At 61.0% G+C, this 13,866-nt stretch overlaps 1 protein-coding gene across 1 annotated transcript in view; it reads left to right on the top strand.

Annotated features, from left to right (window-relative positions):
* SAMD11 (sterile alpha motif domain containing 11) overlaps positions 1 to 13,866 on the top strand; it is a 22,971-nt gene continuing 9,105 nt past the window's right edge. Inside the window, exons 1-5 of the mRNA XM_043484590.1 lie at positions 1 to 921; positions 2,026 to 2,117; positions 5,873 to 6,054; positions 7,454 to 7,504; positions 11,425 to 11,549. Of these exons, the coding sequence (XP_043340525.1) occupies positions 405 to 921; positions 2,026 to 2,117; positions 5,873 to 6,054; positions 7,454 to 7,504; positions 11,425 to 11,549 (967 nt within the window). The 5' untranslated portion in view covers positions 1 to 404. The remainder of the gene's footprint in view (positions 922 to 2,025; positions 2,118 to 5,872; positions 6,055 to 7,453; positions 7,505 to 11,424; positions 11,550 to 13,866) is intronic.

Genomic DNA, 13,866 nt, shown 5'->3' on the forward strand with positions numbered 1-13,866 from the left:
TGGGACCCTCGGGCGGGGCGGGGCACGCGGCCGGAGGCTGCACAACTCCTCACTGCCCGGCTCGGCCCCGCGGGCGCAGCAGCGAGCCGGGCGCCGGGCCGCCCCAGGGGGCGCGGGCGCAGGTGGCCCAGCGCCCGGTGGAGCCCCAGGGCCCTGGAGCTGCGGCGCTGGGCAGGTCGATCGGGGATCGATAGAGCTCCGGCAGCACCATGTCTCGGGCGGCAGAGGCCCTGCCAGCCGGACGGGCAGCGGTCCGAGGTGGCCCGGCTGGGGCGCAGTAGCGGGGAGGGCGGGTGTGCAGCCAGGAGGCTCCTGAGCCCCGGCCCTCGAGACCCAACTCCAGCCCGGGCCGGAACAAGTTGCGCCGGCGGCGGAGGGCCAGGCTGCAGGAACACAGACCCACCATGCCGGCGGTCAAGAAGGAGCTACCCGGCCGTGAAGACCTCGCTCTGGCTCTGGCCACCTTCCACCCGACCCTGGCAGCGTTGCCACTGCCGCCGCTGCCTGGCTACCTGGCGCCACTGCCCGCCGCGGCCGCCCTGCCCCCGGCCGCCTCGCTACCAGCCGCGACAGCGGGCTACGAGGCGCTGTTGGCCCCGCCGCTCCGTGCCCCTCGCGCCTACCTGAGCCTGCATGAGGCCGCCCCGCACCTCCACCTGCCCAGAGACCCTCTGGCCCTCGAGCGCTTTTCGGCCACTGCGGCCGCGGCACCGGATTTCCAGCCGCTGCTGGACAACGGCGAGCCCTGCATCGAGGTGGAGTGCGGCGCCAATCGCGCGCTGCTCTACGTGCGCAAACTCTGCCAGGGCAGCAAGGGTCCGTCCATCCGCCACCGCGGCGAGTGGCTCACACCCAACGAGTTCCAGTTCGTCAGCGGCCGCGAGACGGCCAAGGACTGGAAACGCAGCATCCGCCACAAAGGTGCGGCCGCCGTGGGGGCGCGGACCGCTCCGGTCCCTCCCCTCCGCTCCCTGACGACCCGTGGGTCCGGATCCCCCTCGTTCTGCCACCTGGGAGACTCCAGTTCTGCCTAGAGAGGGCGCTGCGACTCTGGGGCCGCCGCAGGGACACCCCCTTCCCCCAAGCACGGTCGCCTTGTTGGACCCGGGCTGAGCGCCCTCGGCCTCCGTGGTCCCCCCAGCGCTGGCCGCACGAGCCGGCGGCTCTTTCTGCCCGGAAGGTCTTTGCGGGATTCCTGGGCCTTCAGGCTCCGGGGAAGTTTACGGGAACTCGGGAGAGCGGGCGGGAGGCCGACTCGGCAGGATACTCCCCTCCGGGGTCGAGGAGCCACGGGTTCTGGAGGGAGTAGAGGGGCACAAGTGAGGCCGGGTGCGGACGCGCGCTGGTAGAGAGAACGGCAAGGTGCATGGGTGGCGCAGGCAGGTGGGGGCTGCGGGGGCGCGCGTCGGGGCGGGAGCGCGCGGAGCAGAGTGGCGGCGGGGCTGGGAGCAGTCTCGAGGGCTCCCGCAGGAGTCTGGCTCCAAGGCCGCGACGTGTGGGCGCCAGAGCGGGCATGCGGAGGGAGAGGGGGTGAGCGCCAGGCGGGGGGGGGGGTGGGGGATAGTTAGAAAGTTAGGGACCCAATCACGCTCGTCGACTCTGGGGCTCGTGGCTCCGCGGGGTCAAGCGCAGTCCCGGGTCCTGACCGCGCCGCTCACCTGCGCCGGGCCCGACTTCCACGGTCCAGCTCCGGACTCCCGCGGACCTGCTAGGAGAGGGTGGAGCGCGGGAGGAGGGGCGCGCGGAGGCGGGGGAGGTGGGGGGAGAGACCGCCCTGCGTCAGGGGAGGGCGCTCGCTGGATCTCGAATTCCGAGCTCTGCAGATCCCCGCAACGTCTGCGAGGGTGGGGTGGGCGGCGAGGCCGGGTGTGGATTCGGAAGTTGGACGGAGGCGGGTGTTCATACTCGTGGCGGGAGGGAACCCGGCCTTGCCCCTGGCAGCGCCCCGGAAGCATGCCCGCGTGCCCGGCCCGACCTGTGCCCGGTCCCGCTCCCTTACCGGTCCTGCCTCGGCTCTCCTCGCAGGGAAAAGTCTGAAGACGCTTATGTCCAAGGGGATCCTGCAGGTGCATCCTCCGATCTGCGACTGTCCCGGCTGTCGAATATCCTCCCCGGTGGTGAGATGTGGGAGAAAACCTGGGGCTTCAGGGTCTTGTTTCTCCGCTGCGGAGCTTGGCCTCTGTTTTCTAGAATCAGTCCTAACCTCAACCCTGCCAGTGGGCAGGAGGGAGCCCTCAGGGGCAAATAGAGGAGACCGCTTTGGTGGGTATGCTGGGGCGTCAGACCCCGTCCCCCTTGATTCAGGGCAGGGTCCTGCCTATCCTGAAGCCTCTCTTTGGGAGCCCGGGAGCTGCTTCTCCTGAGGTCCTGGGGACAGCCCGTGGTGTGAAGGACTCCTCCCTGGACAGTGTCATCTGATCAAGGCCTGGGGACTTTGCCTTGTTACAGGTGTGTGTGTGGGGTGTGGGGGGAATGCGGTTTCACCATGTCAGCTGGCCCAGCCTGGGAGAGGAGCTGGTCCTAAGGGGACACTTGTTACAGGACGTGACAGTGTCGGCCAGCCTGGATGGACATTCTGGGGTGGCCACAGGCTTGGATGTGAGTGACCTGCATGTCTGGATGCCTAGCGCTGGAGCCCTGTGGGACAAGGCCAGGGATGTCCAGGAGTGTCTGAGGATACAGCCTGGTCTGGGGCACAGTAGGTGCAGTGTGGGCCTTGATGTCAAGAGAACTGCAGCTGGAAGCTGGTGTGGGACCTCCAACCCAGTGTAGAAGTCTGTTGAGATCTTATTAGCCTGGGGGGGTGAGGAGGGCAGGAGAGCTGGGGCCTGTGCCTGCCCCGAAGCACTGCCTTCCCTCTCGCATGCCCTCCAGGCAGCAGTGGCTGGAGGCTCCATCTGAAAATCTTGTCTTGAGAGGGACAGTCTGAGCTCCTGTGGGAGAGCCCATGAGGACCACGGCTCCTGGCACCATTCAGCAACCCCCTCTGCCAGGAAGGCCTGAAAGGACCCTGCAGGCAGCCTTCAGCTTGTTTACTTTGGACTGGTGGTAGGGAGGGGGTGGGGAAGTCTTGGATTCCTGGTGGGCCTTGGGGGTGGGCAAGCCAGGAAGCCACAGACAAACCTGTAAAGACACACAGGTTGGGCAGAGGAAGGGGACACAGCTGAGCCTCCCCACTTGCCCACCCCACACACTGTCTGGCTCGAGCTCATTGTACTCACAGGCAAGCCTGCATGCAGAGCCCCCCAGACAGAGCATGTGCGCAGGCAGCCTACCTTTGCCCAAAGCCACCACACCTGCCTGGGGCAGGAAGCTGAACTCCCCTTCACTTCTCAAGCAGCTGGTGCCAGAGAGGACACCCTCCAGGCTGGTCTGGGGCCTCTGCTGGTGGGAGGAGCCCTGCCTCTCCCACCATCCCCTCTTGAAGGTCTCCCACAGGAGGGGGTGGGCAGGTGGCCTGAGCCCAGCATCAGTCCTCTCTAAGACATTTCCTGTCGGGAAGGCCAGGTTGGGCCCATAGCCCAGGGCTGCCTACCTGTCAGGGGCTCCCAGGCCCCTGCCCTGCATGAAGGATGGCTCAGACCTGGGCCTGCCTCTCCAGAGCCTGGTGGCTCCCAGGCCATCCCCGTGCCTCTCTCTTAGGAAGGTTTCATGGACCCCCTTGTCTTTTCAGCCCCCACCTTTTTCACACAGGCTGTTTTCCACTACTGCCCATGGCCAGGTCCACAGATAAAACGTGCACACTCCACAGTCTCAGAATATGAGTGTGCTCACAGCATAGGCGTCGTGCTGCGGCCTCCATGCCCCACCCTTGCTGTCTGAGGAGCCAGTGCTTGGCTGGGACAGGGGCTTAGCACCCAATTCTGAAATCTGTGTGCTGAGCAGGGGTCAGCAGCTGAGGTCTGTGGTGTGTGTGGGAGGCAGATGTGTCCCTGTCCTTGGTTCAGGTCAGGACTGCTCATCCTGGTCCCTCTTCCTTAACTCCCCACTACCAGAGCCGTTCCAGGCCCCCGTACCTGGTATGGCCTTACCCAAGTGGCAGCCTTACTGCTCTGCTTCCCTCTCATCCTTGTCCCATAGATGAGAAGTAAAGGGAAGTGCACTGAAAACTTTTTCTTCAGAGAATAGTTTAGTTAAAGCAGAAAGGCAGGAAAGGAGGTCCTGGTCCTTGGCCTACAGCAGGCTGGAGAAGGGCAGAGCTGAGGGGCTTTGCAGCCAAGCCCACTCCAGGCAGGCCAGAGCTGTTGAAAACCCTGCCCCCCAGAGCCTGGCCAGAAGAGGCAGGGGGCCGGTCGGTCACCCCCTCCACCTCCCTGCCTCGCTGAAGCTCTGCTGCCACTGGTTTAGCTTGGAGCCAAGGCCAGGGTCTTAGAAGTACAGGCTGGGGGGGGACCCCCTTTCGTCTCGCAGGCCTACCCCCAACTTCACTGCTCCCTCCACCCCACCTTCCCTAGTGCTGCCCAGTCTCTCACTGGACGTGTGTTGAAGAGAGGACCTTGGGGCACCTCCTGGGTGGATTTGTTTTTCTTTTTTTTTTTCAGTTCTACCACTTTATTGCTACCAGCCCATCTCCCTCCACCCTTGTGCACACATGCTCAGTCATTTAACCCCATAGACTGCAGCCTGCCAGGCTCCTCTGTCCATGGACTTTTCCAGGCAAGAATACTGAAGTGGGTTGCCATTTCCTTCTCCATCCTGGATAGATTTGCGAGGGCAGGTGTGGCAGACTGTGGCTCCCCGACCCTGTCAGGGGCACTGCCCAAATCTGGGACTGGGGTGGGCCATGTGTCTGGAGGTGGGGCTGGTCTGGATCTGAAGAGAACCTCTCCTCTGGAGGCTAGGGCTGTGGCAGCCACACACAGCTGCCCTTCTGATCCAGGGGGACACTGTGTGGGGAGGGGCAAAAGCCCCCTGGATACCTTCCTCCCCAAGCTCCTGCGTATGATGGGGACACAATGTCCTGGCAACAGGAGGGAGGAGTCCTAGAAGGCCTCAGTCACTGAAAAGATGAGAGAGAATTAAATAATTCCAAGGTCCCTGCCACCATCCTGAACCAGTAGTTATTAAATAAGAAAAAGCCTCCAGCCCACCAGAAAACAGGAGCTCTTCTTCCCTGGGGTGGCGCAACCTGCAGACACCAGTGGGTGCCATGCTATGCAGGGCCCTTGGCATGAGCTGCCAGCATGTGTGCAGGCTCTGGGCCCTCCCTGCTCACACTTGCAGGTGCAGGGCAGGGGAAAGGTGCACCTCGTAGAAAAACTCTGAATCTCATAGTTCCTGACCAAGGGGATGGATCCCCCCAGGACGCATAGAACAAAGGGCCTTGGCTGCCAGGTGACCTGTGAGCCAAAGGTCTGCAATTTACAAGGGGTCAGCCCCAGACTCCAGGCTTCAGACACTCCTGAGCTGGGCTTCATTTGGCACTGAGCATCGAAAGCGGGCTTGGCATGGGTAGGGGTTCATACAGAGTCTGAGTGGGACTGCCAGGCAGACATGCGTGCAGAGGTAACTGCATGCGGTCAGGACACACGTGTCCTGCGGGTGCTAGCAGCCCTTTAGGGGCTGGGAACACCGGGTTGGTCCCCAGCAGGCGTACACACACAAGCCGAGCACCTGTGGAGGGGCTGGGCTGAGTGTGGAGTCTGGACAGGGCAGTGCCCATACGCTTACTCCTGGGCCCCCACCAGGATGGAGTGGAAGGCAGTCTCTGGACGGGTTTGTGAAGGAAGCCTTGCCTCTCTGCTCTTGTCTTGGCCTCTGGCCAGTTGTGAGTGTCCTGGAGGGCCGGAGGCCTCTCTGCTGTAGGTGGGGGTGCCCAGGAGGCTGAGCAACATGGTTTGGCCTAACCTTCCTCTCCTCCCTCCCTGTCCAGAACCGGGGGCGGCTGGCAGACAAGAGGACAGTTGCCCTGCCCCCTGCCCAGATCCTGAAGAAGGAGCTGACCCCCAGCTTCTCAGCCAGTGATGGCGACAGTGACGGGAGTGGCCCGGCCTGTGGGCAGCGGCTGGGCTTGAAGCAGGAGAACGAGCCGCATGTCCATATCATGAAGAGAAGGTGCTTCAGGGACCAGGAGGGGAGGGCACGCGGGCTCTGGCGTGGGTGGGGACTTCAGGACTGGGGTCTCCAGGCAGCGGAAGGCCAGGTCAGACCTAGAGGTGGAGAGCCTTTGCCCTGAGGACAGGGGCCCAGCTTAGCTTCTATCCTCTGCGTGGCCACTGACAGCTGCCGCAGGTGAAACAAAGCCTGGACTCCCAGGGACATGCCTCAGGACCACTGTGAACGTGCCTTGCCCCCACCTGGCGGCCGAGTGCCAGGCCAGGATTCAGTGGCATCATTGAGGAGCAGGCACCACCAATAGTCATGGCCAGAGCAGGCCAGGGAGGGTCCATGTGTGGGGAAGGGCCAGGGAGGGTCAGAGCTGCTGGGCTGAGGAAGGAGAAAGGCTCTTGGAGGAGAGTCTCATGCCACCACAGCCAGGCAGGGAGGAGGGAGCTGCGTGGATCCTCATGGGAGCACCCCTGACACTCACACTCACTCTCTTTGGAGTGGCCACTCCCTTGGCTCCTTACTGCCTCCCTCAGGTTTGGGGCCACCATTCCTGACCTCCTCCTTTCTCCCCTCCCTCCTGGCAGAAGCTTCTCCTTCTGCCCACTCTTTTTCCATCCATCCATTCATCTGTCCATCCATTGTCTGTCTGTCCAGCATGTCATATGTATCCCCAGAATTTCCAGGCCTTTTTCTTGCTTTTAATATATTCTAATTTCTCCTACCCTAACCCTCTTGGACACCAGAGAGCCCTGCTCCCAGCCCTTGCTCCCACCTGTGCTGATGGAAAGCACCGCGTGGGCCTGCCACCACCCTCCCTCAGCCCATGGGTCTTCTCAGGGACACTGCTGTGGGTGAGAAGGTGGGCACAGCACAGGGCTATTTCCTTGCTTGACCCCTCCTACCTCTGCTGTGTGACTGTCACTTCCAGGAGGCGGCTTGGCAGCAGCTGGGACCCAAGGGCCATCATCGGAGCCAGTGGTGGTGGCCGTGGGGTTCATTCCTCGACCTGGTTCCCAGCACCCCCGGAGCAGCTCTAGCAACTAGGAATTAGGGTTCAGTCACACAAGTGGCACATGCAGAGGAAGTCACGGCCCCCACCCCTGCACAAGTGGGGGCTCTGCTGGCTCCACCACCACAAGAGGCAGAGACGTGGGACCTCAGTTCTGTCCTTCCCAATTCCTTGTCTGGCAAGCCCTGGAGCGGGTGCCTGCCCTGTGGGTCTGTCCTGGCGGCAGCCGCCAACATGTTGAGCTGGTACCAGATGATGCTAGAGGTGGTTCTGAGCCAGCCCAGTTCCCTTGAGGCTGGCACTCCAGGGCAGACACAGGGCATGCCACATACATGTTCTGCTGTCCACATGCTGAGTCCTGGAGGCCACACTGACCCTCTGCTTCTCTCCTTGCAGAGTCCACACCCACTGGGACGTGAACATCTCCTTCCGAGAGACGTCCTGCAGGTAGGGCCGGGCCTGGGCCAGGCTTCGCTTACATGTTGTGCATGGGCAGCACAGAGCCTTGTCGCTCCATGTTCTTTGGTTCTGACTCTAAATCCCTCCAGCCTCCCTCGCCTCCTCCTCTCCTTGATCCATGGTCTATTGTTGACTTGTGCTTAAACTGTGACAGCAGCAGAGATGGGTTCTGGGCCCAGCCCTGAAGCCAGAGTGTGCTCCCCCTCTCACACTGGAGCCCATCTGCGCAAGGATAAGGCCATGCCTGCCCCCTCCCACTCTCCCAGAGACCTAACAGAATGTGAGAATGGTGATGTGTGAGTGGGGTCTTGAAGGATACATAGGAGCTCACTAGGGAAAGGGGGTGTCTACAGAGACTTGGAGGAATGAGGGAAGGGGGTGTGGAAAGGGAGGAGGGGAAGCTGGCAGGCCTGGCTTACCTGGGTGCTAAAGGGCCTTAGATACTGGGCCTGTTGGGCATTTGCCTTCAGGCAATGGGGAGCTACTGAAAGCTCTTGAGCAGAGAAGTGGTTGGTGTATGCTTTGACAAGGTCCTGCTGTAGGCCCCATCCAGCAGGTTGGGCGTTTGCTCCAGTCCATGGAGGGGCTGTAAATTAAAGCCATAGTAAGGAGATAAAAATGGGGAGACCTGATGTGGAGGTTGGGGGTGTTGGGGAGACCCAAGTCCCGTCTCAGAAGGGTAGGATGGAGCCCTGGCTGTGGTGTCTGGTCAGTGGGATCAAGTCTTAGCCCAGGGCTTCCAGGGAAGGCACAAGACAGGCCCAGCCAAGCAGGCAGTGGGCATCCAGTGCCTTCGGGCCCCTCTCGCAGCCTGGCTCTGTGCCACATGTGTTATTATTTATACTTCAGAGAATGTCTCGGTCCTGGAGCCAAATTACAATGAAAACGTCTTTAAACTTATTTCCACCTCATTTTGAAGTTGCCGGCTCAACTGATCATTTTTATGAACCGTCATGAACGTTGATGACATTTTATGAGCCTTTTACTTGGGAAGCTACATGAGAAATTTGTCAGTAAGGCCTGTAGGGGAATCCCAGGCTGCTGTTTCCCTGCCTGCAGCCCCTGCTCACCGCAGCCGGCTGTGGGACGTGGGAGAGGGCCCGGGTGTCTGACACAGTAAGAGGCCAGGTCCCAGAGTGTGGCGGACCCTCAAAACAGCTGCGATGATGTCTGGATTTTACCAGAGGGGAGATTGGGGGGTTAGCCAAGAAGACTTACAGCCCATCTGCCCCCCACATCGCCCTGCTGCGGCACCCCAGCATCTGGCCAGGGAGGGCTGAGCAAGCCCACAGCGCAGCTGCTTCACACACCTCCACCTCAGCTCTGCCTCTGTCTCTTCCCGGCTCCTGTTGGCCCCGTCCGTGTGTCTTTCTGTCTCGAGTCTGCTGTCTGTCCTTCAGGCTCTGTCCATCTGTCTGTCTGCTGTTTTCAGCCTTTCTGTCTATCCAGTAGTGCCTGTCCTTGTGTGTCCATCTTCATCCGTCTAGTCATCTGACTTCATCCATCAGTCTTCATCTGTCTGTCTGTCCCTCAGTTCTACTCATCGATGCATTTGCCCCCATCCCTCTGTCTGCCTGAGTCTGCTGTAACCACTTGCCTGGTTGGAGCTCCCCCTTAAGCCCCGTGCATCCAGGGCAGCAGGCAGGAGATGTGGGCCCTGCTCTTCTGAGGCCCCTGAGCTGGCCAGGAGATGGACAAGGGCTGGACAGTATACCAGGCACTGGAGGGGCCCCTCACGGGGAGAAAGAGTCTGATGGTTCACACATTTAAAAAAAAAATAATTTTATTTACTTATTTCTGGCTCTGCTGGATCTTGGTTATACAGGCTACTCTCTAGTTGTAGCGCTCGGGCTTCTCAGTACAGTGGCTTCTCCTGCTACAGAGCATGGGCTCTAGGCTGTGCAGGCTTCAGTAGTTGCCGCATATGGGCTCAGCAGTTGTAGTTCCTGGGCTTCAGAGCACAGGCTTAGTAGTTACGACACACGTTGCCTATGGCATGTGGGATCTTCCCAGACCAAGGATCAAACCTATGTCTCCTGCATTGGCAGGCAGATTCTTTACCACTGAGCCACCAGGGAAGCCCTCTTCATGGTTCTTTACATAAAACCTGGCATAATTTGTTCAGTGAACAACCGAGTGACCACACAGGTTTTCTGGGTCTTGGAGCTCATGGGGCAAGCCCCTAAGGCAGGAAGCGGAGGTTTGATGTGTGGGCTGTGTCTTGATTCCCACAAGGCATCACCTCCGCGGAGCTGCAGCATCACCTCCGTGGAGCGGCAGCAGCACCACCTGAGTGTCTGAGTGACCAGCTCAAAGAGTTATTGGCCACAGCGGTGGTGAGCGCTGAGCCCCACTCCCTGTGTAAGCACTCAGCTGAGGATTCACGGGAAACAAATGAATGGGCCTGACCCCACCTTAAGTCTCTGGGGGTTGGCCCACCTCCTGCAAGAGCCCTGGGGACACCAAAAGGAGGTTCTCTCAAGGGAGAACTCTGTGGCAGCAGCAGTCCTGGCACTAGGCACCCCTCCCCCTCTCTGATGCTGAGGACAGCATTTCTCTCTTCTACCCCCGCCCCCCGCATTGATGAGGATGATAGAGAGGATGAGAATTGCTGCCAATTAATCCCATAAAGTACTTACTCCCACCCCACCTGCCCTCTTGTTTGCATGGCGGGGTGTGGGGGGGGGCCTTCTTTCCTCCAGGGAGAGGGGTTGGGGGTGGGGAGAGAGCTTGCATCAGGGTCTCTCAGCGGCTCTAGAGCCCAGCCCTGGAGGCTTTGGTGCTGAAACTGATCTGCTTAGGGGCCAGCTCTGGATTAGCCTGCTCCGGCCACCCCGGCCAGAGCGGGGGCAGGGGGGGGCGGGGTGCCTGGGGGTTATTTAATGAGGTTTAGGGTTGGTTCCCAGGTCACTTGGTGGAGGCCCCCCTTGAGGTGGCCCAGCCAGGAGGCTGCTCCATTACAGGTGGGCTGGGGAGCAAGGGTGCTGGGGAGGGATGTGCCGCAGGGTGGGCTGGGGTCCCTCCCTGCTCCTCTTCTGTCCTGTCCGACCGACGTCCTGCCACTCCAGCTGCGTCTGCAAGGTGGCAGGGGCCCTTCTCTGTGCTAACAGAGATGCTCTCAGAACCCCAAGGGCAAATGCCGTGGGGGCCATTCCCTCCCTCTTTTGTCTGGGGTTCTGTGATGTAGGCAGTGAGCTGATTTAACAGGAAGAGCAAAGAAAGAACGAAATTAAATTCCTGTTTATCCCAAGGTTCTTGGTGGGGAGCCCTGGGAAGAGCAGAGTGTCCTTAGCACAGACACACTGGTGACTACTGTGTGCATCTGTGTCTGTGTGTATCTGCAGGTCCGTGTGAGTGTGTGTGTGCACACCCATGTATGCCCCTGGATGGCACACACCTCATTGGCTGCAGGTTTTGGTCTCAACCTTGGTTTCTGTATTTGAAAAAACTGACAGTCCGTGGGTGGTTGGAAGTTTTAGTTGCAATAGCATGTTCGCAGGAGCAAGCGCTGGGTCCACGTGTCCTCTCTGGTAGCCTTCTGCCATCCCTGGTGGGACCTGGCTGCTCCCCAGAGCAAGAAGCAAGGACAGTGGCTGGTCTCTCTGCAGAGAACAGAGCCCAGATGGGGCCAGCCCTGCACTCCACACAGACCCTCCCTGGGAGCAGCAGTGGGGTCTAAGTGCAAGGCTGCTGTGTTTAGCAGACACTTAGCAGGTCCTGGTGGTCCCAGGTGGGGCCTGCGTAGGTCAGGGTGAGACTCCAGCACCCACGAGGAGATGGAGATGCTCACAGAAATGGTGTGCACGAGGTGTTGTCACACTCAGCGTCCCCTGGGCCATGCATGCTCACACTCAGGCTCAGCCAGGAGCCCCGAGGGGTCTCACCTTCCCTGTCTTGCTTCGCTGCAGCCAGGACAGCGACCTTCCCACCCTCATATCCAGCGTGCATCGCAGCCGCCACCTCGTTATGCCTGAGCATCAGAGTCGCTGTGAATTCCAGAGAGGCAGCGTGGAAATAGGCCTAGGAGCCGCAGGTGAGGAGCCAGGGCAGTGCTGGGTGAAGCAGGGCTGCCAGGCTGCGCAGAGCAGCGTGAGGACAGCCGCCTCTCAGCCTCCCTGCGTCTCTGCTCAGCGGCTCTGGATGCCGCCACCCCCAGCATCCTTGGCGGGCAGCCAGGGAGGCCAGCGGAGGAGGCGGGAGGTGGCGAAGCCGGCTGTCCCCCGGGGCTCCGTGTGATGGTAATTGTGTTAATCCCAGCCAGCCGGGCAGACAGGAGGCGGAGGCGGTGGCTCCACTGTGGCTGCTGCTGGGGTGGGCTTGGAGTGGCCAGAGGCCACGGCTACCCCCTGCTCTCAGGGGCGGATGGAGGCAGGACAGTCAGGGAGCGCAGGCCTCATGGAGGCACACACCTGGGCATGGCTCCTGCATGGGCAGGGATGTGCTCTGCACACACCGACCCCAGAGCCAGGGCCCCTGGGAGAGAAGGGTCCACGTCCTGAGAGGAGAGGGGCTGGGGCAGGAGGGTGCTTGCCCGGGGCTCTGTCCCTGTGGAGGGCTAGCTCCTGGAGGCAACAAGAGCTCGGAGGGAGGGGGCAGCTTGCTGAGCTTTGGCTGAAGGGGGCTCTGGGTGCCAAGAGGAGCTGGCAGGGGTCCCTTGCTGCCCTATGGACCAGGGCAGACCCAGGAAGTTCCCAGCAGTGGATGCAGCTTTCAGGAAGGCTGGGCAGGGGGTGGTCCATCCTGGGACCCCCGAGTACCCCCATCAGGCCTTCCAGGTGTGCCAATGGCTGGGTAGTCCTCTGTGGGAGGTGGGGGGCTGCTGCTTCTGGAGCCGAGTTAGAGGCTCTGAGCAGGCGGCTGATAAAAATCTAATTGCCCCATCGATCGGGTGAGCCTCCAGAGTCCCACAGTGATTGAGATATTCGGAGCCAGCGGGCTCCCCTGCTGCCTGCACATGCGGAGACCTCCTCATGGTGCCTGGCCTGAGTGTGGGTGTGTGTGCCCCTGGCCTGGCCAAAAGCTTGGGCTTCCACTTACGCCCGTGTGACACGTGTGTGTCAAAGTGCCCTCACTGTCTTCCTGTGGAGGTACAGGACCCACATATGAGCACTTCACGGGTCACACATGATCTGTGTGAAGTGCCATGTGTGTCCTGTGTCCAGGTTTCATCCAGGTCCTGCCCTCTTCTTGGGACTCCAGTCCTCATCAGCTTCTATGTCTTTCTGCCAGCCCCTGGGTGGGGGCCTCGGCCGGTGCTCACCTCCTCCTCCCCAGGAGCACGTATCAGCCGTGTGTTCACCTGAGCAGGAGGGGTCAGGGAGGACTGGGCTCACGGTGGGCCCTGCAGACATCTCCTTACTGTGTGTGTGTCTGTGAGTATATGCGGCCCTCATCAGGGACTGGTGAGCCCCGGACCTCCATGGCAGGACCTCTCTAGGACAGTGGGCATGGGTCTCACTGTGGGCCCGCCTGCCACCCCCTCCCAAGCACCTCTACCAGGCAGAGAGGAGCCATCACCCCCCAAGAGGAAGGGGAGGGGGTCTTCCCACTGTGGAGAATGAGAACTGGATCAAGGGAAGTGGAAGCCCTGGGGTATTCGCTGGGTCCCCAGGGGGTATGTGCAGGGTGGGGTGCAGGCAGCAGATGTGGACTCAGCCCTCCCCAGGCTTGGCACAGCTGGATGCTGCAGCCCTGGTGGTGCTGCTGGCCGGAGGCTCTTTGCCTTCCTCAGGGCCTTCATGCTGGTTGAGCACCCCCTACCCATCCTACCAGGTCACTAAGGTAGGACCCTTTGTCTGGTCAGTGGGGACAGCATCCTCATCCCTCTCAGGGCAAGGTCTGGGGCTAGGCCACTGGGCCCAGGCCAGTGGCAGGAGGTGGCTGAGATCAATAAGTTATTAGCACCATTCTGTCAGCTGTAAAGTGGAGATTGATCGGCACTCCACTGCTGCACTTCCTCGCCTGATAAAAATGACAGATTAAGGGAATAAGAAAAAGGAATTAGGCTCTGGAGCTGACCGCAGGGTTTCTCAGTAGCTCCCCTTGCTGAGGTGTCATGGTGGGCCTGGGTCACTGAGGGGGTGGCCCCTTCACCCAGATGGCCTCATGAGGAGAGAGTGGGGCCAGGAGTGCAGGGTTTGGACTGGAAGCTGACACGATTGCTGAGCTGTTCCACAGAGACCTCCCAGACCTTGGGCTCAGGAGGGAGCCTGACATCAGGGTGCCAGAGGCTTGGGTAGAGAAAGACTGACTCCAGGGGATCGGAAAGAGGACTTTAGGATAGGGGTGGGGCGGGCTCTGGGCCACATGAGGGGCTATGCACAGCGGGTGATGGGGTGCCTTTGGGCGCT

The sequence above is a fragment of the Cervus canadensis genome, chromosome 13 (genome assembly GCF_019320065.1).
Source record: "Cervus canadensis isolate Bull #8, Minnesota chromosome 13, ASM1932006v1, whole genome shotgun sequence".
In the NCBI taxonomy this organism is placed as follows: Eukaryota; Metazoa; Chordata; class Mammalia; order Artiodactyla; family Cervidae; genus Cervus; species Cervus canadensis.